We start from the raw sequence: 25,122 nt of genomic DNA on the forward strand, positions 1-25,122 counted from the left end.
CCAGATGGACGCGGTGTACATATTGGTTACAAAATGGATTCATTTACATCAAATAGATTAATGAAGAGTGATGAGACAAAAGCATACTTTGGAGAATTTCCTGCTGATCTTTGCGCGGGAAAGCACCTAATATTCATTTACACAAACATTATTGAGTATCAGTATGTGGGTGACGCAAAAGCTCCGTTATTGCGTGTCATTGATTCAAAACAACGTCTGAAAAACGGTAGCGTGTGCGAACTTGAACCAACACATCGAATTGTTTTTTCAAATTTAGACTATAAAAAACTGTTATCAAACACTATACAATCAATTTCAATTGAGCTTCGCACTGAGACAGGACAATTGGTTCCTTTTTCGGGAACAGGTAAAGTTATTTTAACTTTACAATTCAAGAAGTTTTCTGACTAGTATGGATTCCTATTATGCTAATCAGGTAACATCATTGCCGCACTTCTCCGGACACTATAGACAAAGGGGAAGTGGGTTTGGGGCTTTAGCAGCGGGAATTGGACGCGTTGCTTTACCATTGGCTCGACGTTTTATTTTACCGGCTGCAAAACGTATCGGGAGAGAGCTTTTAAAACAGGGTGTTCCCGAACTTGTAGATGTAGTGTCAAAGAAAAAGTCACCAAAACAAGCCTTGAAAAACACAGTCTCAAACACTATCAAAATACAAACAGGTGGACGAGCGCGACAACAACGACCAAGGAAACAAATTGGAAGCCGTTCAAACAAGTTAACAAAACAGCGTAAAACCTCGTTCATTTCAAAAACAAGAGCTCCAAGAAGAAGTCGATCAGATTTTTTTGCAAAGGTGAAAGATGATCGCTAATTTATTACCATCCGAGGCAACTCACAGTTCCCTCGATCTGTTCGAGAAACCATCCCTCTTAGTAACATTTGATGGAAGTTTTTGTCAAAGACTGGCCCCAATGTATAGCCCCAATGGTCCAATGTTGGAATTTGAAGTTGCTGGCGATAGAAACAACTTTATTGATTTACAAAAAATATTCCTCGAAGTCAAATGTAAAATTGTTCAGTCCCCCGAAGCAAATTTAAAATATGACGGTACAGCTGCTGCAGATGTGACTAAAACTGACGCTCCCTACTTTTGCAATAACGTGCTGCATTCACTGTTCTCTGACTGCACAGTGTCAGCCAACGGACTAAAAATATCGAATGCAAATGGAGATTATGCTCACAAAAGTTTTATTGAGACTGAGTTTTCACACAACAAAGACGCAAAAAACACTTGGTTAGCTTGTCAAGGCTACTCGTATGAGGAAAATCCGGGAGCCTTATCAACTACTGAAGTAAATAGAAGAAAAGCTTTGGTCAGACAGTCAAATGAATGCACGTTTTACGGAAAGGTTGCAGTCGACTTTTTCTCATGTGACAGGCATCTAATGAGTGGTGTAACTCTTCGGATTGCTTTTCGAAGATCAATTGATGACTTTGTTATTATGTCAGATGATGCCGCTAAGCATTATAAAGTGAAAATTGTCGAGGCAAATTTGTATGTGCGCAAGATGACTTTGAACGATGACGCCGTGTCGGCCATTGAAAAAACCTTGCTTTCCAGCCCGGCTTCCTATCCGTACCTTGAAACCCAAACAAAAACATTTTTGGCTTCTACTGGTCTGCACAGTTGGAAACAAGAAGACATATTTGCCAGGGAACCAATCCGAAGACCAGCTTTATGTCTGAACACAAACGAAGCTTTTCTCGGTAACAACAGACAGAATCCATTTCATTTCCGAAAATTTGATTTGGAACAGATTTATATCTATCGAAAGGGAATGCCAGTCGCTGATAGTCCAATATCAACAAATGATGACAAACGGCTTTACTTCAATACAATATCAGACTTAGCCTATATTGACAATGGTCATGGCATAAGTTTGACGGACTACCCGAACCATTTTATTATGGTTTTTGACTTGACCAGTACTCAACAAGCTTCTCACGATTTTAGTCATCCCGAGCTAACAAATTGCTCAATTTCGATCGAGCTGAAATTTTCGGCTGCCTTGCCCAACAATATTGAAATATTCATTGTTGGCGAAAAAGCTGGCACAATTTTTGTGGATTCTGCGCGCCGGGTTTCAAAAAATCACATTTTAACCAACTAATGGATGAAGATGACATCAATGACCTAATTCAAAAATGTAGAAAACTGAAATACAAATTTTGTGGTGTATTCGCGGCAAACAACTTTCCCCAAAAATTCCCCAAAAACAGTTTTCTCATCGTAAATGCTTCGCCTTCGAACAACCCTGGTACACACTGGCTTCTTCTATGTAATCGAAACAAAAAAATTATTTTTGCGGACCCCTTGGGACAATCGATTATTGCCTATAGAGACTTATATCGCAGACTCTCTGACACTAATGCTTAAATATGTCAATTTCTCGAACATCAACCAATTCAGAGTCAAAACTCAGAACTGTGTGGACTTTTTTGTATTTATATTGCGCATGTTATATTTAGTAAAAGACAAATTGTAAAAATTAATGATGTTCAATTGCTTCGCTTTGCACTTCATATGATGTTTTAATATCTGTTGAATAAAAATTTTTTTTTTCAAAATTTTATTTTTTCTTCAAATACAAGACGAACAAATAGTAACTCAGAATCAATATCTAATTTTCCATAACCACTCACAAATATGTCCATAACTTTACAAAAAGCACCAGAATGAGGACCACTTAAAATGTTTTCAACTCGTTTTAAAGTTTCTGTACAAATTTGATCAGTTTGAGTTTGTTCATGGCCGGTTTCTGCTGAGATGGTATTGTGGATTGTTTTCCGTGTGATTCCTGTAGTTTTTGTGGCCGTCGTTTTTGTCGTCGTCAACATCTTTGCTGTGTTTGAAATTGGAAGACGCTTGTGAACCGTTGCTGGGTCAATTTTTTCTCCTGTTTTGTCATTGAAGTCAACGGCTAACTTCAACTTTGTAAATACTTCTCCATTCGTTTCCAGTTTTGAAGAATTTGAAAATAGGTGTTTGAAAGTTGTGAAAAGACAGGGGACAGCAAAAGATTTGTTTTACTTTGTACAGCCAATATCAGTTGAACTATCAATCAAAAGGTGAAAATGGTTAGTTGCTATTTGGCAAAACTCAGACTCAAAGTGAGGACAAACTGCATAATTATTCAAACTCGTAATGTCTGTTGGCTTTTGATCAACAATTTTGAATCTAAATTGCTTCTGAAATTGTTTGAAATAACTTGAAGAACGTTCATACATTGCTTCCACCATCCTTGCTCTCGAGCTTAGGCCTTTTATTTGGTGGCGGTTTTGTTGAACAGTCCTTTGATGATTTTTCTTCTGATTCAAGTATCTTCTCTGCCGTATTGACCAAACTCCCAAATTCTTGCAGAGTTAACGAAATTCTCTGTTCAAACTCGTATTCTTCTGCTGCTTTTTTAAACAGTTTCAGAAACACATACGTTCCTGTCTTTTCATAAGTTTTCAGCGTTGCCCTTATTAAACGCTTATCAGTTTTGGAAATATCAATCTCCAAAATAACAATCTCCAAATTCTGTATCTTTAGTGGAAGTGAAAGGCATAGTGTGCAACTTGTTTTTATCACTTTCAGGTACTCTAATGTGTAAAGATTCAAACTAATGGCGGCGGAAAGTTGGGATTAAACCAGTGTAGTCATTTTGTCTCATTAAACACAGCTGACATGTGAATACAGAGTCAAGTACGCCTATGGCGTACTTGATTCTGTCTCTTGCATTCACATTGGATTGCAAAATTAATTTCAGATGTGACCTTAGATAAGGTTTCCCTACTGAAATGGTTGGTGGTACCACAAAAACTGAAACAGATATGACCCTAGGTGTGACGACCACAGGTTGAATTTAGCGTGAACGTGCAAAAAATTCAAAACAGATGTTAACCTAGATAAGAATTGAAACCAATATAATTCAACTGGTTATAACGTTATAACACATGAAAATTAAAAACAGATGTGACCCTAGGTGTGACGACCACAGGTTGAATTTAGCGTGAACGTGCAGAAAATTCAAAAACAGATGTTAACCTAGATAAGAATTGAAACCAATATAATTCAACTGGTTATAACGTTATAACACATGAAAATTAAAAACAGATGTGACCCTAGGTGTGACGTGAATAAAACGTTGAATTTAGTGGGAACGTACAGTATTAGTAATTCAAAACAGTTGTTAACCTAGATAAGAAATGCAATGCAAAGTTAAATTGGGTTCTACGTTATATTAATTAGAAATTAAAAACAAATGTGATCCTAGATAAGCGGTGTATTAAAAACGTATTTGCACCACTAAAATTATTGCGTTCATTTCCTTTGGTTCTTCTTGCTAAACAGTCAATCTCTACTTGAAACCTTTTGGTACCTCTTGCTAAACAATTTCACTCTCTACTTGAAACTAGTGTTATATTTTGATCGTTATAATGTCTGTAAAAATTCTTTCTGAATCTGCAATTTCCCGAGAACGAACTCTTTTTTATCAGACATTGTACGAAAACTTTGTCGTCTTGATTCAACAGAAAAAAATTGGCGATGTTTGGACAGTATACCAGCATTGTCTAATTCCAAAACTCTTTATCAATGCAATTGCAGCTCTACCTAACAAAACGGAGCCTTCTGAGAGCAGCATTATTACTTCGGGTGGGTTATTGCCTCCCAAAACTACGCCTGCTTTCGAAAATCACGATGTTGATACCTTGACAGTCGAAAAGCGGAGGATATTCTATCGCTACGATTGTGAGTGTGTTCCACTTTGTGAAAATCAACTCGGAGTTTATCGAGCATGCGACGAATTAGCAGATATGTGGGGACTCAAGTCTGCGCCCGTTTCTCCCACCAGTCTCACAAGTGTGCCAGTGACGCCTGCAGTGGACCCTAGTCCTACAGTTACACCGACTCCTAGCACATCCCTGTTTGCGGAAATCAGTAAAAGTTATCAAGAAAAGTTTTGCAACGGAAATCAAGATTTCGACATGGACATTTTATCCGGGACAAGCTTTCATACCCCATAGCAATCGAATTCAGCCCTATTCGAAACGCCGGAAAGCGGTGAGACACTGCAAGTTTGTGCTGCTCCTAAAAAACGAAGACCAGAAAGCAACCTGATGGATATATTTGATATTTAAAACTAAAACTATAAATATATGCGTGCTTTAGATTGCTCAATAGTTGTGTATATGACAATCATTCAATTGTGTATCTGACATTTATTCAATTGTGTTGATTGCCTTTGTACAATTTTTGATATAGACTTAATTCACAATAAAGATCTTCAACCTTTTCATAAGGAATTGAACAAGTTCAATCATGTCCCAAAAGAACACTGCACTTTGAGGAAATTGTATTTGGTTGAGCAAGGTCATTAAACAAAAAAAAAGATTTCTACCGCTCTTTAGTTATTAGACTTGTCTATTTAAAGTTTTAAGGTTTGTTCAAATCATAGTTCAAAAAATGAAATTTTTTGAAATATTTCAAAAAAAATGAAGAATTTACGAAAACGATAAATAATAAGAGAAAGAACGATAAATAATCAGGAAACCGAAGAATACCTTTGCTTCAATTAGGTTTGCAGTGAAAAGCTCTTGTTTGGAGGAAAAGTTTGCAAAAAAAACTTTGAATATTAAGAGCGAATCTAAAATTCAACAAAAAGTGGTTAACAACTGAAATTGTCATTCTGGTGATTTTGTGGTAAAACAAGGAGCTTTTGCAAGCATTGAAATTCCAGTGAGATTGGTTCAGTGTTTGTTCTTTTACTGTTTTCACTAAACAAAAGTTTAAAACTTTCAAACTTGTGTTATTTGCATAAATATTTTGACCGTTTTTCTTGAAATCAAAAAAACTTTTTATTTGCTTTATATCAGCTGAAACTCATGATCATCCAAAACGAGAGTGACTTAGCGATGATTCCAATGAGTAGTGTGCTATTGATCGCTGTAACAGGTACCATCTTTCTATCAAAAACAGTCTTTTTTTCAACAATTTTTACAAAAAATAACAAAATATTTTTTTGTAATGATCCGAAAGCAAGGAAAAATTTATCTCAAATGAACGGGGATAGGCTCATACGATGGACCATTGTCCCCGCTATCAAAGATCTCAGAAGTTCCAGATTAAAAATGTTACTGCAACATGGTTTTTTTGAATTTTTTCTTTTTGTTATTTTAGTTAATCCCTCTTAATCCCTAAAAGCGAAAAAATGCCATTTTTTAACATGAAGGAGACATTTTTACACTTACTAAACAGAAGTTTTTCTGTAATGGGAACTTGTTAGAGAGCTGATGAAGTAACATACGTATAACGTTTTTCTTTATTCTTGGAGAAAAAGCCTAATCCCCTTAATCCTTTTGATCAAAAAAAATGAAAAATTTAAAAAAAGTGATGTTTTCTTTCAATTGTTTACACAAAAGTTTCATATAGGAACACTTCATCAACAAAGAGGTCCTACTGTGCTGCTCAGTCATATTTGCCAACACATGAACCCCTGGTAAAGTCCTTTATTCAGAGGTTAAAGTCTTCTGAAAAAACTCGGCTTTCGATGCAGTTTCAACTGATGTTTCCTGATAGCCTTGGTGACTCCAGGACTTGTTTTCTTGTATGATATACCTTAATAAAGACCCTTAGTGTAGATGCCTTTATATGCTCCTTAGCATGCATGCTTCCGCGACATGTAACAAGAACTTTATCAATTTCTAAATTTTCAATTTTTAATAAAGTTATTTTTAATTGTATTTTAAAACCATAAAAATGGAAGGTACATTCAATCTGCATGCTTTTTAAACCATTTTTTTGGATGTTTAACTTCTGTCTCTGCTTTGACTGAGTGATAGTCATTTTTAAGTGTGAATTTGATTTTTGGCGCGCATTCAAGTTTACTTCAATTTGATTGGCTAATTTCAAATTCAAATTTGCGCGCGCAAACTTTCAAACTTTGCACAGCATAACAGTGAGCTAAGATTGAAATCAGCCATATTTGAGAACTCTTGCATTGCGAAACCGTTTGTTCAAAATTATCTTGAAAATGCCAGAAAAGTGTAATTTTTGTGACAACGTTTACAGCAACAAAAGTAACCGTGCTCGTCATGAACGCACTGTTCATGCTGATGAGAAAGGTATACCCGTATACCGCTGTTCAATTTGTCCAGTTACTCGCCGTCAATTATCTGAAATTCAAAATCACCTCTCTGACTGCCATGGCAGATTTACAAATCTTTGTCATTATTGTAATCTTGCTTTCAACGACAAAAACTCGTTTAATGAACACATCAGAAAACAACACGTGTTACCTGTTCTTGACAACTCGAGAGTTGTCAATCCAATTGTGCATCAACAGGGACAACAACAACAACAACAACAACAACAACAACAAAAATAACAACAACAACAACAACAACAACAACAACAACAACAACAACAACAACTACAACAACAACAACAACAACAACGAGGTACCCTCACAGAGTCAGCCTTTAGAAAGAGTCTCCAGTCTTATCGTATTGTAGATAGTAACAACACCGTTGGCCTTCTCGAATTCATGACTGCTCAGAGAGATGAAATCAGTGAGATTATAGAACAAAAAACATTGAACGAAGGTCCACAAAAAGTTCAATTCAGTGCGAAACTATCACTTCATAAAGAAGCGCGCGACAACGGAGAAGCATCAGATATTGTTATCTACGCCAATTCTGAAATGACACCTGTTCATCATCGATTGTCTAACGAAACGTTTTTTCACATGGTGGAAAAGATGCTTACTGTCCTCTTCGTGTTCGCATCTAATGGAAGTGTTTGGATTCTTCAAAAAATTCTGTGGGTTGATTTAAAATTTGCTAAATTTTCGCCAATACGTGGTTCATCTTTTATTGAGCTGCCCCTCTGTCTTCGCAATCAACGGTATTTACTGAATATACGCAACCATGATGATTTCGAATGTTTCAACTACTGCTACACCGCATGGTACCACGAACTGCACGGACCAAACTTAGCTGACCCTTCCCGAGACATCAGAACACAATTGACTAACCCGGCTACATATAGGAAACCTGAGGCTACCAAACCCCGTGGTGAGTTTTCTATGCCCATGGGCTTTCACGATATACATCAGTTCGAAATCATGAATGACGTGCAAGTCAACGTATTTCAATTTTCAAAAGAAGACCTTCTTCCTATGTACGTTTCTAATAACATAAACGTCGAACCAACGATGGATCTTCTACTCCTGTTTAACGAAGATGTACATCATTATGTTCTTATCAATAACCTCATTAAACTGGTATGCACTGTGAAAGAAAAACAGTTCACAAACAGCTTGCGTCTGTGCAGGAACTGTTTTGATTTTTCCCACTCTGAAGAGCAACATCAAGTTCACGATGATGCATGTCGAAACCATGCACCAGCAACAATAAAGATGCCCGGCGATGATAAAAATTCTTTCGGGTTCAAAAATTTTAAGGCCCGATGGTTTGCTCCATTTACTATTTACTTCGACTTTGAGTCGTTTCTAATGCCAGTCTCATCTTGTCCTGCTAATCCGGACGCGTCTTCAACTGAAGTTATCGAACAACACATACCCTCCGGCTTTGCTCTAACTTTGATTGAGAACGGTTTTTCAACACCAAAAAAATTCGTTATCGACAGCTCCAAAAACTGCATGACAAATTTCATTAAAAAACTACATGAGATGGCGCGAGAAGTATACTATGCAAAGAGACTCTTTCCGATATATTTGGGACAACAAGTACCAAATCGAAGTAGTATAGTTGACTGTTGGATATGTGAAGAACCTTTCGGACCCGAAGATACAAAAGTGTTGGACCATTGCCACCACCGCGGGGATTTCCTTGGTTTTGCACATGAAAAGTGTAACTGGATAAGACGCACAATCAATTTCACTCCCGTAATTGGTCACAACATCGCTAACTACGACCTTCACCACGTATGTTTGGCACTTCGAGAAATTGAGCCATCAACAACAATAAACGTCATCCCATCTACAGATGAGAAGTACATATCGATGACGTTCGGTGTCCTAATCAAAACAGTCACCTTGCAGAGATGGAAAAGTCAGAAAAATTTACGAATATTTACGTTTCATCGATTCTTCCAAGTTTTTAACTACATCCCTTGAAAAATTAGTTGCTAACCTACCCGCTTCGGCTTTCGCACTTTTCGATTCAATGTTCGATAGCGATCAGTCAGTTGATGCTCTAAGTTCGATTAAAGAGAAAGGAATATACCCCTATTCGTACATGACTGACCGTTCAAAGTTCGCAGAAACTTCCCCCACTCGAAAAGTGGAAAAACAGCTTAGACAATGGAAAATTGCAAATTACAGAGGAAGAACTACAAAAAGCAAAAAACTGTTTTCGAGATTTTCCAATGTCGTAACCTTGAAGACTACCATAACTTATATCTGAAGTGCGATACACTTTTGCTTGCGTGCGTGTTTGAAGAATTTCGGAGACTGTGTATGAACACCTATGGACTGGACTGTGCACATCACTACAGTGCCTCAAACCTCGCTGGTGATGCATTTCTCAAAATTTTCCGGGCCAATATTCAATTGTTGACAAATCGAGAACATCTGGAAATTGTTGAAAATATGATTAGAGGAGGTCTCGCCTCGGTGTACGATGAACGTTACTTCAAGGCGAACAACAAGTACATGGAGAATTTTAACAGTGCGCTCGAGTCTACTTTTGGTTTCATGGTAGATGCCAACAACCTGTATGGTGGCATCATGAAAACAGAACATCTACCCGTTGGTGACTTTTTGCTGGTGGAAGTCCCACTCGAGCAGGTACTCAATACACCGACTGATTCTCCCATAGGTTACATCTTCGAAGTAGATTTGACGTACCCACACAATATACGAGACCTCCATCGTGATTTCCCTCTCGCGCCAACAAAGGAAATAGTACCCGATGAGTGGTTGAGCACTTACCAGAGAGAGTTGAAGTTCAATGTCAACATGCCGCGGTCATCTGTCCCCAAGTTACTACAAACAGTTACGGACAAAAAGCGGTACACGCTCCATTACCGGAATCTTCAACTTTATGTACAACTTGGTCTGGTGGTTGACAGAGTACATCGCGTGCTCCAGTTTTCACAAGAAAACTGGATGGAGCCATATATCAGATTAAACACGGAAAAGAGACAGACCGCGCGGAACAAATTCGAAGAAAATTTGTTCAAACTTATGAACAATAGCGCTTATGGTAAAACCTGTGAGTCAAAAAGAAGGAGAATGAAACTTACCTTAGCGCAGAATGCAGATCAAGTGCTCCAGAATGTCTCACGCTTTACCTTCAAGACATTCAAAATTTTCGGCGAAAATTTAGCTGCTATCACGCACGACCCAAAGAGATTCTTTTGGGATAAGCCAACAATTGTTGGCGCGACAATTCTAGAATTAGCTAAATTTCAAATGTATAGGTTTCACTATAATATAATGAAGCCGCATTTTGATTGTCGCCTGCTATATTCTGACACAGACAGTCTTTTATATAAAATTCAATCTGACGATTTCTACAAGGAATTAGCAGCAAAACCCAATATTTTGTCGGAGTTTGATTTTTCAAATTACCCTAAGGAGCATCAAGCATCAACTTTTCAACAACAACAACAAACTCGTCGTTCTCAAATACAAAGATGAATTCGCCGGAAAACTCATCGACGAGTTTGTTTCGCTGAAGCCGAAGTTATATTCCATAACTTCAACAGGTAAAACAGATTTATGTTCATTTATAACTTTGGTGTTATTATGGTTAGTCATTATCATACATACATCACACTAAACTTTAAGAGAGAAAAGCAAGCATTTCTTTGAAAAACTTTCTGAGGACAAATTGATAAAACTTGTCGCAACTTTTTTGTATTTAGATTACCGAAAAATCTCTGCAAAAGGTGTTACCAGAGCTGCCAGGGAACAATTAACGCACCAGAAATACAAAGACGCTCTGTTCCTCTCATCTACACTACAAACACCGAACCACAGAATTGTGTCAGAACGTCACGTTCTACAGACTGTTTCAATTAATAATTTGTCCCTGAGTCCCTTCGATGACAAACGTTTCATTCTTGAGGGCGGTATAAAAACTTTGCCGTACGGTCATGCCGACGCAATTGAAGCCACTGATCTTGAAAGTGATCCAGAGTGGGATGAACCGACGCAAGATGAAATCGAGGATCTCTTTGGGGAAGAATGGGAAACGGATAATGAGTCGGACAGCACGCTCCCTGCTTGTACTGAAAGTTGGCAGCCACCCGATCCTGCACTGGAAAGTTGGGAGCCACCTGATCCCGGATTCAACAGAATAATAAACGAATCGGACTTGGATAGTGACGATAATGTCGATTTCGAGGCAGTAATTGACGAAGAATCTCCAATCAATTGTCCATTCATAGAATATGAAGCTGTTGAATCTGAGGACGGAAGAGAAATAACCGATTCGGAGGAGGAAGAAGCAATACCACCGCGTAAAAGGGGTCGACGCACATAAAAAACAGCAATTTTCAGCCTTATTTTTACGTCTGTAATTGTTAAGACTGTGTTTTATGATTTTTATTTCAATTAAAACTGTTTAACCTACTCTATTTTATCCCCATTTGTATATATTTTCCCTATGACACTTCAAAATATTTAAATATTTGCATTTTTTTGTTCATTTCGTGCTAATTTTTTTGTAATTTTTCGTTAAAAATGGCTCAATTTGTGTTCAAAACCCATTTCAAAACTCTAACCTACCCGTGCTTAACACTGGTTTCAGTAACAACGCGTTTTGTCGTGATTTGTAACCTTTCGATTGTAAAGATTTTGTGTTCAGTTTTGGTTCAATTTCTCAACCCAAGTTTGTGTTGTTTAGCTAAATTTCAATTGCTAGATTTGAGCAAATTGCGTGGTTTGGTTCTACAGTAAATTCACAGTTTATATCCAGTCTTTCTGATAAGTCTAAATATTTCACTCTTTGATAAGAATAAATAATTCCCTCAAAGGAGGGGGGAAATGTTTGGATAATAATTCGGCATAAACTGAATAATTCCTTCAAAAGCGGGAAATGGAGGGGGAATAGGTTTGGATAATAATTCGGCCGGAAGGGAGCTGTACCTGCATGTAAAAGGTTGGGTTGTCCTATCCCATGCAAAAGGTTGGGTTGTCATAGCGCATGTATCGGGTTGGGTTGTCCTTCCCTATGCAAAAGGTAGGGTTGTCCTCAGGACAACCCTATCTCTTACATGGGATGACAACCCCCCCCCCCCCCCGATCTTCCATAGTGTAAACGTTACTACTGATATTTTAATTCACTTTGTTCCATCAACAAATGGCAACAGATATAGTTATCACATATCTTTACCGAAAGCAGGTTTGGAATCATTTAGAGCAATTAGAATTAGATCAGACTGAACAAACAACGCAAACCTGAGTAGGAGAGGAAAAAAGTGAAAAGCGAGCTCAAACTCTGTTTCAAAATGGTTTTGTTTTTATTTAGTTTTTTTAATAAAATTTTACCGTCAGCTCTTCGTTCGATGACTTCAAAAATTAATTATCTAATAAAAATTATTTTCGGTCAATTAATGATCGAAAGGAACATCGAAAATTTTTAAGACAGCCTTCTTTTACGTAATAAAATTTTAGTAGCTGGGAATAACGTAATGTTCAGCTTTCTCTACACGATGTAGTGTTTGGCTCATGCTACAATGAGGAGTCTGATTAACCTTCATTATCCAGAAATTATGCTATATATGATAATTGCCCGAAATATTGAAGCTAATTTGAATAAAAATGAAGCAAATCTTGATGGAGAAAAAAGAGCTAGGCTGTTCAATATGGAGCTTTCAACAAAAATGTAGGACTAAATATAGCTTCCAAATGGTTTAATGGGTCCAAAAAGGTTTGCACACCATCAGCCGAGAGTAATAAATATTAATGTCAACAGTACATCTCTTAAACATCCCAGTGAATTGAAAATTGAAGCTCGTTTGTAAGAAGCGATGGGGCTAAAACCAGAAAGATTCCGTTAAATTCATTGTTGAATCTCAATTTGTGCATACGCTTTTTTGGTTGAACAGTTGAGTGACCTCAATTTTCTGAGTCTAAATTTACTTTATAATTACGTCTGACAAAAAAATTTACAGACAGCTGTGACAATTAACATAACGCAGCGCGCAAAATGGAAGTTCTGGTAGAAGTCGCCGCAGAAAGTTGCTCCCTGAGATTCTAACAAAATCCCAGGTCTTACTGAAAAATGAAGGAGGATGACGAATTAAACAAACTTACTTAAAAATCTTCCCGATACTAACCAAAGACTAGTTACTGAATTAGTAAAAAAAACTCACGCAAACAACTAATAAATCATTTCCTCTTACATTTTGCTTAAGACTAAAAACAGCACACAAAAACATTGGAGCAAACAAAAATTTAATCAAACGTATTATCGAAATCCCTGAATTTTCATTTACGAAATAAAAAATGTATGGCACGAATAAAATAAAATAAACAAGTGCAGCTTTTATTTGAACAGATCTAAAATTTTACAACTGTAAATCACGGAAGAAACAAAAAAGACTTGAATGAAAGAAAAGAATGATTGGTTTTTGTGGTTTTAGCATTGACCCTATTAAAAATAGATTAACAATTACAAGAGAAAATAATTCTAAATTGCCCAAGAAGACAATTAGTATAAATTATTGCATACCAAGAATGGATAAAAATGAAAAACACTGAACCAAATTCATGAAAAAACTTGACAAGGTTACAAAGAAACTAAAACAATACAAAGAAGCACAGGACAACACGAGTTCACAAAGTTCAGTTGATAGAGAATGAAATTCGCCAATTACACAATTTATGTACAACCATTCGTTAAAAGAAGTTTAATACATATTAAGAAAGAGTTTCAGTTTAAAATGAAGAATTGAAGAAAAAAGTTCTCGTTAAAACTGAGTTTCTGTTCCTGTTGTATTAAAGACTTCTTTTGCATCCGGCGCACTCAGCCATTTCAAGCACCATGGAGGGCTTCTGCTGGCTGAACTTGGCATTTCAAAAAGATACTGGATCGGATACATGGCTAGCCTCGTAGGAGATGATGTGATCGGCATTTTCATTATCACAAGGTAAGTAACAAGTACTGTTAATTAATTAAAACAAAAAAAAATAAATTTTCAGGATACTAAAAGTTTGATGACGTTGGTGGGACTCGAACCTCATTGTGTGGATGTCAGAATTTTAATTGATATTAGTGCATTGCACTAAGTTTTCTTCTGTTTTTGGAGGTGTTTGGCATCATAGTTTCATTGTTCTCAGTTTGGAAGTGTCTGAAAAATTGAGATGGATGAAATTGGCTCATCCTGAGTCTCGAACCCACGCTCGCATTGTTAATATCGAGTTAGCTGTCCGCGCTAAGTTCCATGTTTGATGGCCCATATTTTCAATAGTTTTTCGATCGCAATACGAAATAACTTCCAACCAATTAAAGCAGATAGGTAGTATAAAACAAATGATCTTTATTCGTATAATATAATAGTCGTCAGTCTAAGGAGAACAAATGCTAAAATTTTCTGTTCGAAAAGGAAGGACTGAAAAAGTTAAAATGAACTTTGTTTTAATTTCATAAAGGAAAGTGAATAAAAAAAATTGAAACTGACGAAAAATAAGAAGTGCTTTTTTAAAAAGTGCTACGCTGACCTAACCATAAAACCACTGAAACCAAACCGCGCGCAGCACAAAGCTAGATGATGAAGTGTTTCTCTTGTTTAATTTAATTTAATTCAGTGGAGTATCAAAAAGATGATAAAAAGACTGAAATAAAGATTTCAAAAGGAAACGAAGCTTGATTAAATTGATAATTGCCGTAATTAGCTTTTGTTTTGGTGTTTTTGGTGATCTGTTCAGCCCCGAATTTACTAAGCGAGCGGCTGGCTGAATAGAATGAAAAGAATGAAGTGAATTAAAAATAAGTTGTGTCTGGCCCCGAATTGACTAAGCGAGCGGCTGGCCATACACTCATAATATTTCTTATCGGATAAAAAGACGCCTATGTGCGAAATAAAAAGTAAGAGAAGGAAATAAAAGGAAGGTGACACTTCTCGGCTTCGAACTCTTATCGGTTCGGTTTGTTAGTTACGTGTATACGTAATTCTCCGCTGAGCCAATTGGCTTGGCTTCAACAATCATACTAAATCGTTTTGAGTTGGCTGTAGGTAATAAACGCTTTGACTGATATATGAAAGAAAAAAAATCGCATAGTGATAAATAAACAAAGGTGGAGTCGAACCGTAACTGTAGGTATAGAGATCTTCGTGTTCGTTGCTCCTAACAACTGCGCTGCTGGCTAATAATTTGTCTTATTTCGTTTGCTAGCCATCAAAATCGTGTGATGTTTTTCGCTGATATTTCAATATAAAGTTGCACTTCCTTGTTTTCCCGTTTTTTGTCTTCGTTTTCCTTTTTATCCAATTCCCAAGTTTTCCACTGATGTCAGTCCGGCTGCCCATTTTTCTTGGAAAACAATTTATGGCCGTGAAGTTGGAGATGCACTGGGGCTCGATCCTCATTCTGTCATTCATCAGTGTTTTGAGCTGCTACCTACGCCGGATGGCTAGTGTGCACCAGTTTGTCATTTCTTTTTTTTAGTATTGAAGGTGATCGAGAGTACTTTTGCAATTATTAAGCGGGCACTGCCTTTTTTTGTGAATTAGTTCCACTACAGACTGTATGTTGTGTTTAATTGCCCGACTAATATACCCGTTGGCTAGTTTAATCTGAACTTCTCTAATTGTTTGCATGTTTGCGTCTTCATGAAGTTTTTGGACTTTGTAAAATCTAGGTTTTCGTAGGCAGATCCTCAAGGCTCTATTCTGGACACATTGTGTTTTATTAATGAGTGCTTGGGATTGGTCAATCCAACAGGCATTTGAGTACAAAAAAAGAGGCCGGATCCAAGATTTGTATACCAATAAAACACTCTCTTCGTTGATGTTTAGATTGCTAAGTCTCCACAGTTGAAATAACCTGCTGTTTGCTCTCTTTATTAGGCCATTGCAGTGATCGTTCCATCTGAGATGAGGAGTGAGAGTAATACCAAGAAACTTTAGCGTTTGTGTTTTTCCGACGGGTACGCCTTTTATTTTTAAATTGAGCTCAGACTTTTTTTAGATGGGTTTTTAAAAATCATGTACTGAGTTTTGTTGGGAGTTAATTTAATTTTCAAGTGGTCACACCAGTTTATAAGGCTATTCAGTGATGATTGCAGATTGTTTTGAATTAGTTGTGTTGAGCGAGATCTGTAGTACAGGGCAAAATCGTCATCAAACTGTGAAATCTGTGCTTTCATTTTTGGCAATCGGCTAACGTATATAAGGACGAGAATGGGAGCAATTACGCTGCCTTGGGGCACACCGATGGTCGGGCAGAAACTGGCGCTAACAGTAGTATTTATCTTTACGTAAACGTTCCTTTGTGACAAGAATGAATTTATCCACTAAATGATTGGGATCTTTAGCTCAATTGAATTCAATTTGTGGATCAACCCTAGACGCCATACGGCATCAAATGCTTTTTCAACATCCAAGCAAACTAAACCAACCATTTAAGACCATTGGAAAGCTTCACTAACGTGCTGAGTGAGTTTGATAAGATTGTCTGTGGTACAGCGATGTTCCCTGTAAGCGCTCTGAGTTTCGCCAAATACATTTAGACTTTCGCAATGTTCTAAGACAATGTTTTTCACAACAGTTTCGCAAACTTTGGCCAGGCAATTTGTAAGACTAATAGGTCGATAGTTTTCAGCCTTTGATCTGTCTTTACTTGCTTTGGTATCATTGTTATCTGTGATTCTTTCCAATTTACTGGAACAAACGAGTTGTTAATTGAACTAGAAATGAGGAGGCAGGCTAGGGCTTTTATACTCCGTGGTAACTCACTGAGCACTTTGTAGCTGATTTTATCTGGTCCTGGGCATGACTTTCTCGATACTCTCAATATTTCTCGACGTTTGTACTTAGAAATGCTTTGGTTTCTTTTTCGATTTTCTCGTAGTGTTCGGCAATTTCTGTTGGTACTGTTGTGTGGTCTTTCATTGTGTCTTTTAGGAGTTGTTTGAAAAGCTCGCTTTTCTCATGATCTGTGACTGCCTTCGACTCTTTATATGTTAAATCGGGATAGTCGCCAGTTTTTTGTTTTGACTCGTTCTCATTTGTTAGTTCTTTTATTGCTCGCAAAAAACACTTGATAGAGAATGAAAAACTCTAATATTATCCGAAGATACCAGTCAAGACCACTTTTTTCTGCCGGTTGAAAAACAATTTGGATTCGGGGTGAATATATGAGACATTTGAAGCTGATATATGCTGAAATCAGAAATAGCTTGGTCAGATTAGCCAATTTCTCGTAAAATATTTTAACCGATTTTTGCTAAATTTGAATAGCATTAATTATAAATAATTTCTTCTGAAAACTCTACTTTGCCTAACTGCGCAATAATCATGACTTGTCAAGTCACGGTCAAGACATAACTCACGACTTATCAAGTAATGGTCAAGTCTTGACTCAAGACGTGCCCACTCTTGGTCAAGACGACCCAATACTTGCCAAGTCATGGCCAAAACTTGACTTAGACTTGAGAAGTCATGAGCAAGTTTTTACATGTCTTCACAAGTCTTAAGACTTGAGATAAGACGTGATCAGTACTGATTTGTCAATTCAAGACGTGTATTTCACTGGAGAAGTACTAATCAATATTAACAATTAACAACTGGCTATCATATCCTTGTAATATTCTATCTCTCCGTCGCTTTTGTTTTAGCAACAGACTTAGTATCCGAATAAGAGCAAATTAGGAAGTTAAACATGGAAATCATGTTCTAGAACAATTGCGCTAAAAGATGAGGCAACAATTTTGAATACAAAGGCACGCGCTTTTACAACTATTGCTTCTAACTCCGTTCGAGAGCAATTAAAAACAAGTTAAAATTTGGTTTGAAAATGAAAAATTTTGCTAGCTAAGCAAAATTTTTCCTGTTAACTTTTCTTGCTGAATCCCATAATAGCTTTGCTATCGCATCGCAAAGGGTTAAATGTTTTTCTTCATTCATATATAAACGCGAAAGCTTTCTTTATTGGATGGATCATTCCCTGTGTTTCAGAAGTTTTCATTCGATCAAACTTTTGAAGAATAAACTCGTGACAGATAAACAAGCTTAGACAGCCATTATGGGCATAATGTACAAAGTTGATTTTACCTGTGTGTGATGCATGGTTCCTGGTTCACAAGTAAGTGAGTGGAAGTGAAGCAGATGTCGAATGTCTGGTCCTCCACACAAATACTCGGCTCATTCGCACACTCCCAGATCTTCTTGCAGTCCCCATCACAACGATTCAAGTCATCCGTGTGGTCTCGTCTACAAACAGCAAACCGACTTGCTCTCAAACCAAAGTTTCGTAGGCCCAGTTGCAGTACTTTTGGGGGAGGGGGAGAGGTTAATAGGTAACAGAAAGGAGTGGGGGAATTAGATGAGAAGAAGATGAGGAGAATGGGGGAATTAGATGAGGAGAATTCAAATTGACCATAACACCTTGAAGATTTGATTTCTCACCAGCTACGGGGAACAAACAATTAGAGTCTTCTAAAACTAAAGGGGGAAGCTTGGGTACTTATTGCTTTTGGCATTTATTGCTATTGCCAGTTATCCAAGAAAAGGCTTATCTTAGAATAACCGGTATCTACTAGAACGGGAGCATGCAATATTAAGCGACAAATCCAATCGGCGTGTGTCTCATAATGTGTACTTTTTAGCCAATAACAATTTGACAGACCCACGGTTGGACTCGTAAGGGACCCAGAAGCTGTTTCAAAGATGCAGCTGTATAACTATTAACTTTGAGAGAAGATGAGCAATACATTCAAAATAAGAATGTCAGTTAATATCAGAAAAGGATTTGTCTTTTCATGCTTTGTACTAGCCTCACTCTTCTACGAGCTCCCTCTTCCTCCTCCTCCTCTGAGCGACAGCCGGAATCGTCTGCAGTGGTGACCAGGTTTTTCTGCAGCCAGTCTGGGAACTCACGGATGATGGTCTCGTAAGTGCTGAACTCGGCCAGGGTGATGGAGTAGTCAGTGAAGTTCTCGTGACACGAGTCTTGGATACGCAGTCGAGGGTCCTCTGGATCGCGACCTATAAATAAGGCGATATGTTAATTTAAAATGACTCCCTCTATATTGAAAAACTAAGCCTAATGCGGTAACAAATTAAGTGTTGAGAATATGGACACCTATTTGCATGTTTGCCTGTTTAGAACGATTAAGATCTCTTTGACGAAATGCAGAAAATTGCACGTTGAAAATAATATTAGTTTCATTCAGAATTTTTTTGACAGAAAGCAACACAAAAATGTACAGCGGTCTTTTAAAGAAGCGTTTCAAAAAAATATCACAAATTTGAGTATTTGCGACTACTCAGCACACAATGAGAACAATAGATTTCAACTAGAGGTACATAGAGTCCAGTTGAAAAAATCTATCTTTCTTGATTATTTTCATGTTGTTTGTTCAAATGAGGCTTTCAATAACTTTCATTTTGATTTAGTGAAATGTTTTCAGTTGCTTGTCTCTGCTAAATAAAAGAAACTGAAAAAAAGCGAAACAGGTCGGATAAATAACAATAGTGAAAAAAATCTGATCAAAATAATAAAAACTATTTTAATTTTAAAAAAAGACAATGGTCATTAGGTGGAAGCAATTACCTCAAATTCCAAGTTCCGCAGGTGGTTCATAATTTTAACTCCCCGAGCAAAAAAAGTTATTTCCGCCATTAGTTTCAGTCCAGCATTCGCAAAATCAAAAGAATGTTTCAAAAATCATTTAAAACTTTCTTCAAAAGCTTTAGTTTCTACTGCCGCCGGATAAAATATTGCCAAGAAAATAATTAACTTTTGAGCAACCTCATTCCTGCCTAAAATTGACAAGTGTTAAATTCCTGCCTAAAATTGACAGGTATAAATTTAGTCATTCAAGATTGCTTTCGTCTCTTAATAACCACTCATTATTACAACCACAACAGCTTATATTACCAGGTTGATTTTTTTTATTTCACACGAAGATCATATATGATTTCATACTCTCCATACTTGATTTCTTAGTACACTCCTTGTATGATACCAGAGAAATCATATATGATCCTTGCATGATTAACAAGAATCACACATACTTTTTTCATAAATCTTTTACCATTTGATTTTTTTGAGTTTTTATTCGGTAAGGCATTATTTAGGCGATTCCCCGGCATCACTTTGTGATCCACCAAGAGACATTAACCTACAATATTTTTTGCAAAGTTAAGCACTACATAAAACAGTAAGTACAAATAGATAACTAACCTTTTAATATTGTCTGAAGCCAACTTATACATATAAATGCTCTTTGAAAGAAATATTTAACAAATTTATTTTTGAATATAACCCCAATTTCTATTTCTGAATATGTTTAAATTGCAAAGCTTATTCTTTTAGCACTCGTGAAGAATCAAATGTGGATTGAGGTTGCGATATGATAATTGATAATAAACTATTGATATGTCGGCGCCATTTGATGCGAAATGCAGAACAAAACAAACAAAAGTACACAAAAATTGCTAGAAATTGTCTATTACTTATAAAAACTTTGTCTTCTTTGACTTTTGATGTCTCTTTAAACAAAATTTAAAGCACACGCGCAAAATGACTTTGCTCACATTTTTTTAGAAAGCTTTCAAGTTAACAAATTTGATGAACACTCATTCAACGTTTAAACTAGTAATTACAGGAGTTTTTCAATGTTTGGACCTTTTTTTCCAATTTTTATAAATGAGTTGGCATATTTTTGTTGTGAAGAGTAAATTTGTGTAGTCTTTTCTGATGAAACAGCATTTGTTTTTTACAACGCAATAAACTTAACATCTTGAAAACAGTGAAAATTAAGATACCTTCGAAATTTTTCAGCCTTTTAACAAACTCTGAGTTAATCATTCAAAGCCTGCTTATATGTAGTTCCTCATAGCAACGACTTGGGAAGGCAAGTCAGAAATAAACAAAAATTTTGGGGAAAACAATTTCTAGCTCTAGTTTTTGATAAAGGCTTGTTTCTCTTTTGCAAAAAGTAAAAGATAGAGATTAATTAGTCCTCAGGAAAACTAATGATTTTCTATTTTAGTGTTCACATCATGTGTTTCTTTAAATTACTCTTTATTTGCAACTGATAGCTAATTTTGAACTATAAACTTTTGTGAAAAGCTGCTTTATTTTTCATATTAATTTGATCAAAATGAGGGCTTTGTATTTTTCATTTTTACAATAAAAAGTTGAAGTCAAGACTGCGACACAAAAAAGCGCTTCAAAATGAGCTTCGAAAGCAAACTACTAGTATGAACAGCTTTTGGTCTCAAAACAATGAGAAGCTTTTGTCAACCTTGAGACGTATGCTGGAAAATTCTGTGCTTGGAAAAGTCTCGCACAAGTCTTCTTTAATTGTTAGACTCAAGGGGAAGTTTTGTTTTGTTTACCTTCGAAATCAAAGTCTTGATATGTGGTGCGGGGATCAAATCGAAAGTGGCTGGTGATACACTCGTAAGTGTAGACCCCGTTGGCCAGGAACATGATGGCAGGAGCATCGTACTGTTGGACTTTGGTGGCTTTGAACTCATTCATGTATACTCCTATCTTCTCTTTTAGGGACACCATACTGAACCAGGCAGACAGCAGACACATGACCATGAAGCAGAGAGTGAGGAAGGCAGACAGGTACAGAACTATCGTGTTGAAACTCACAAACTTTATTGTCAGCTTCTTCCCCATTGCTATGCTACCCACCCCAATTAACACACTAAATTTGTTCAAATATAATCAAACTTCCTAAAGCTTTCCTAAAGTTGAATAGTTTTTTACAAATCGCTGTAACTTTGAATTGCTATGAGAAAAAATGTAAAAATTGAATATGAAACAAGGTGGTTGGATGGAAATCAAAAGTAACGTGTATTTTATACTATTGGAAAATTGGGAGCGTGGTTTAATTTGTATTTATGAGCTGATTTATGGACAGGTGTTATCTGAGAGGCACAATGTGAATGGAAAAGTTATCATTTATTAATCAGTGTCCCGTGTGCGCCATCGCTAAAACCTTTGGGAAAACGTGGATACTTCTCTAGGATGAAAAATATAAGCAAGCTCAAATGTTAGTCCATGAATGAGTATTGAAACAGAAGAGGTCTTTGAACACCGAGACAAGGATCACTACAAACATAGTTACCTTTGCTATCATTTTATGTGCTGTTTGATGTCCATATTCAGAAAAATCTTTAAAAAAGTATTTGCTTGAAACGGAGCATCTACGCTTAACGAATTAGAGGACAGTTAACCTTCAGAATGAACTTTTATTTAAGAGAACAAATCAACATTTGAACATTTACGGAACCAGATTAGCTGTTTGTCAAAACGGACCATAGTTCATGAAAAATAAAATTATTGTAAATACGAACCAACACTCAAATTTTTAATAGGCAAGGCGACTCGAATGTTCCAACAGGTACGTCTTAAGCATGTCAACAATTTTTCTCTGTTCAGCGAGGCCCAATTTCAAAAACTTTTGCTGAAACAACCCTCAGTAATTTCTTCATTACAATAAGCTCAACTGAAAAATTTAACGAGTCTATTTGAAATAATTTTACAAGATGTAAAACAACAAGCCTTTTCATTTCTCGTGTGAAACAAAACAGCTGTTCACAGAAATCAGAAAAGAACTTGTTCATGCAAACGCAATGAACTTCATTACCTTGAACAAAAAAATCATTAACTTTCGGGACATAATGCTGATGTCAGTCTGGCTACGTGAAATCAGAAAGCCAGATAACATTCTACCGAAGAATCACAATTTAATTTAGAGGGAGTTTTTTCTGGGTACAAAAAACCGAAAACCGACCTAACAGCGAACTAACAGATGGCATTGTAACACTTTTATCACAAAGCTGTAGTGGCTTTCCTACTGCATGCTTTCAAATTGCAATTTAAATTAACATAAGACTTTATTTCGGCATAAGAGCAAGTTTACATCAATCAAAATTGAACCAATCATGCATGCATGAAAATTCATTTCAGAAGAAAAAATGGTCTAGAACAAGAACGCAACATTCCTTTTATTATCTGTATAGCTGTTAAAACTCACTCTATCGGAACTTTTATTCAAGTTATAGCGCGTTATAAGCAACGTAACTGTGTCAGATCAACGTTCAAGGCAAAAGCATCGTTTACTTGGAGACAAATCTAGCTTGATCTTTTTTAGCAGGTCTTAGTCTAGGTCACCGATTAAAACTAATCTGTTCAAAAAACCGAATTTGTTAGGCTAAGCGATCAGTTTTGAGCCATTTTGGAAGTTATTCTTAATGGGAAATCGGCCTTTGTATTTCTCAAAAATAATACGTATGTTGCATTTAGAACGGAAAATCTAAGCGAAAGTTTTGATATAATACGCACAAAAATTCTCTATCTAGTGATATAATTTATTCAATTCAATTTACTCGGTAACATCCTCCGGCCCGGAAGAAAATGTTGGGAGGATTGGTACAAGCTTAACGAGTGGGCGGACGAGCGATCCGGATGACGTGCGCAAGACGGCGGAGCGGGCGACGCTGTCGGAGCCGTACCGAAGTTCTTCAATCAGAGCAGTTGGATAGTAACCCCTTGGGTTGCTTTCTTCAACGATCCAAACTAAATCACCGACCTTGAGGTGCTGCTCGGCAGGCGTCTGCCACTTAGATCTACGGTTCAGCGTAGGTACATACTCCTTGAGCCAACGTGCCCAAATTGCATTGGCGTATGACTGTGCACGGGCGTACCGCTTAAGATGATCAAACTCGTCGACACCAACGATAGATGGAATTCTGGTTACTTGGTTACCGAGTAGAAAATTGTTAGGTGTTATTGCGCCTAGGTCGGACGGGTCTGAGCTTACGGGCGTTAAGGGACGTGAGTTTAGTGCGTATTCGACCAGACAAAAAGTAGTGTTCAACACCTCATCTGTGAGGCGACGCGTACCGAGGATAGTATACAGTACTCTTTTAAAACTACGAACTAACCTCTCCCAGATGCCACCTTGGTGTGGCGCACTGGGTGGATTGAACCTCCACTTAATGCCCTTATTGGCAAGTTTGGCAGCGATGTTAAGCGCATTCCATTTTTCCACACATTCACGGAGCTCTTTCTCCGCTCCAATGAAGTTCGTACCATTATCCGACCAAATCATAGCAGGAGTGCCCCGACGGGAGACGAACCGCTCCACTCCCATTACACAGGAACTAGTGTCCATGGACGGGACAACTTCAACATGGACAGCACGAGTAGTGAGACAAGTGAAAAGAAATCCCCTCCTCTTCTCGGTAGTCCGACGAACTGTGACGTAGAATGGGCCGAAGTAATCAACCCCGGTGTTGGTAAAGGGAGGAGACTGGTATGCGAGTCTCTCCTTTGGGAGGTCTGCCATGATAGGTTGAATGGTTGCTGCACGGAACTTTCTACACAAGACGCAGTTTGATTTGATGGAACGCAGTGTAGAACGTAGTTTTAGGATGGCATAACGTTCTTGTACCTTTGACCTTAAGTAATCGATGCCCTGATGATGGTTCTTCAAATGAGTATGCCGCAGAAACAGTTTAACAAAAGTATGACGCGCATCCAGCACGATAGGATGCCTAGTGTCAAAGTCAATTTCCACTAGCCGTCGGAGTCGACCAGAGGAACGGATGAGACCATGAGGTCCAATAAACGGAGTAAACTGAGCAATGCGGCTGCTCTTCTTAACGGATTTGTTGTCAAGAAGATCCTTTCTTTCAGTATTAAAGGACTCTCCTTGAACCAAGTACTGGAGATGACGCTCGGCTTCGTCAAGCTCAACAGGGTCGGCTATGCTGCCGTCTACGGTACGGTAACTTTCATGAGATGGTAAAAGACGGAGCACATATGCGGTGACACGAAGTAATTTTTGATAAGAACTGAACTTATCAAACGGGATTAGATTAATACTTTGTTCCTTAGGGGGCTTGGTTACGGATGCGGCTAAAGATGAGATGGAGTCATCATCTTGTTC

At 37.3% G+C, this 25,122-nt stretch overlaps 1 protein-coding gene across 1 annotated transcript in view; it reads right to left on the reverse strand.

The window, feature by feature from the left end:
* LOC142345480 (uncharacterized) overlaps positions 1-22,052 on the reverse strand; it is a 56,005-nt gene extending 33,953 nt beyond the window's left edge. Inside the window, exons 1-3 of the mRNA XM_075397544.1 lie at positions 21,551-22,052; positions 18,979-19,189; positions 18,257-18,415 (exon numbers count right to left, since the gene is read on the reverse strand). Of these exons, the coding sequence (XP_075253659.1) occupies positions 18,257-18,415; positions 18,979-19,189; positions 21,551-21,842 (662 nt within the window). The 5' untranslated portion in view covers positions 21,843-22,052. The remainder of the gene's footprint in view (positions 1-18,256; positions 18,416-18,978; positions 19,190-21,550) is intronic.
* Positions 22,053-25,122: the final 3,070 nt, after the last annotated feature.

The sequence above is a fragment of the Convolutriloba macropyga genome, chromosome 9 (genome assembly GCF_964194025.1).
Source record: "Convolutriloba macropyga chromosome 9, txConMacr16.3, whole genome shotgun sequence".
Lineage (NCBI taxonomy): Eukaryota > Metazoa > Xenacoelomorpha > Acoela > Convolutidae > Convolutriloba > Convolutriloba macropyga.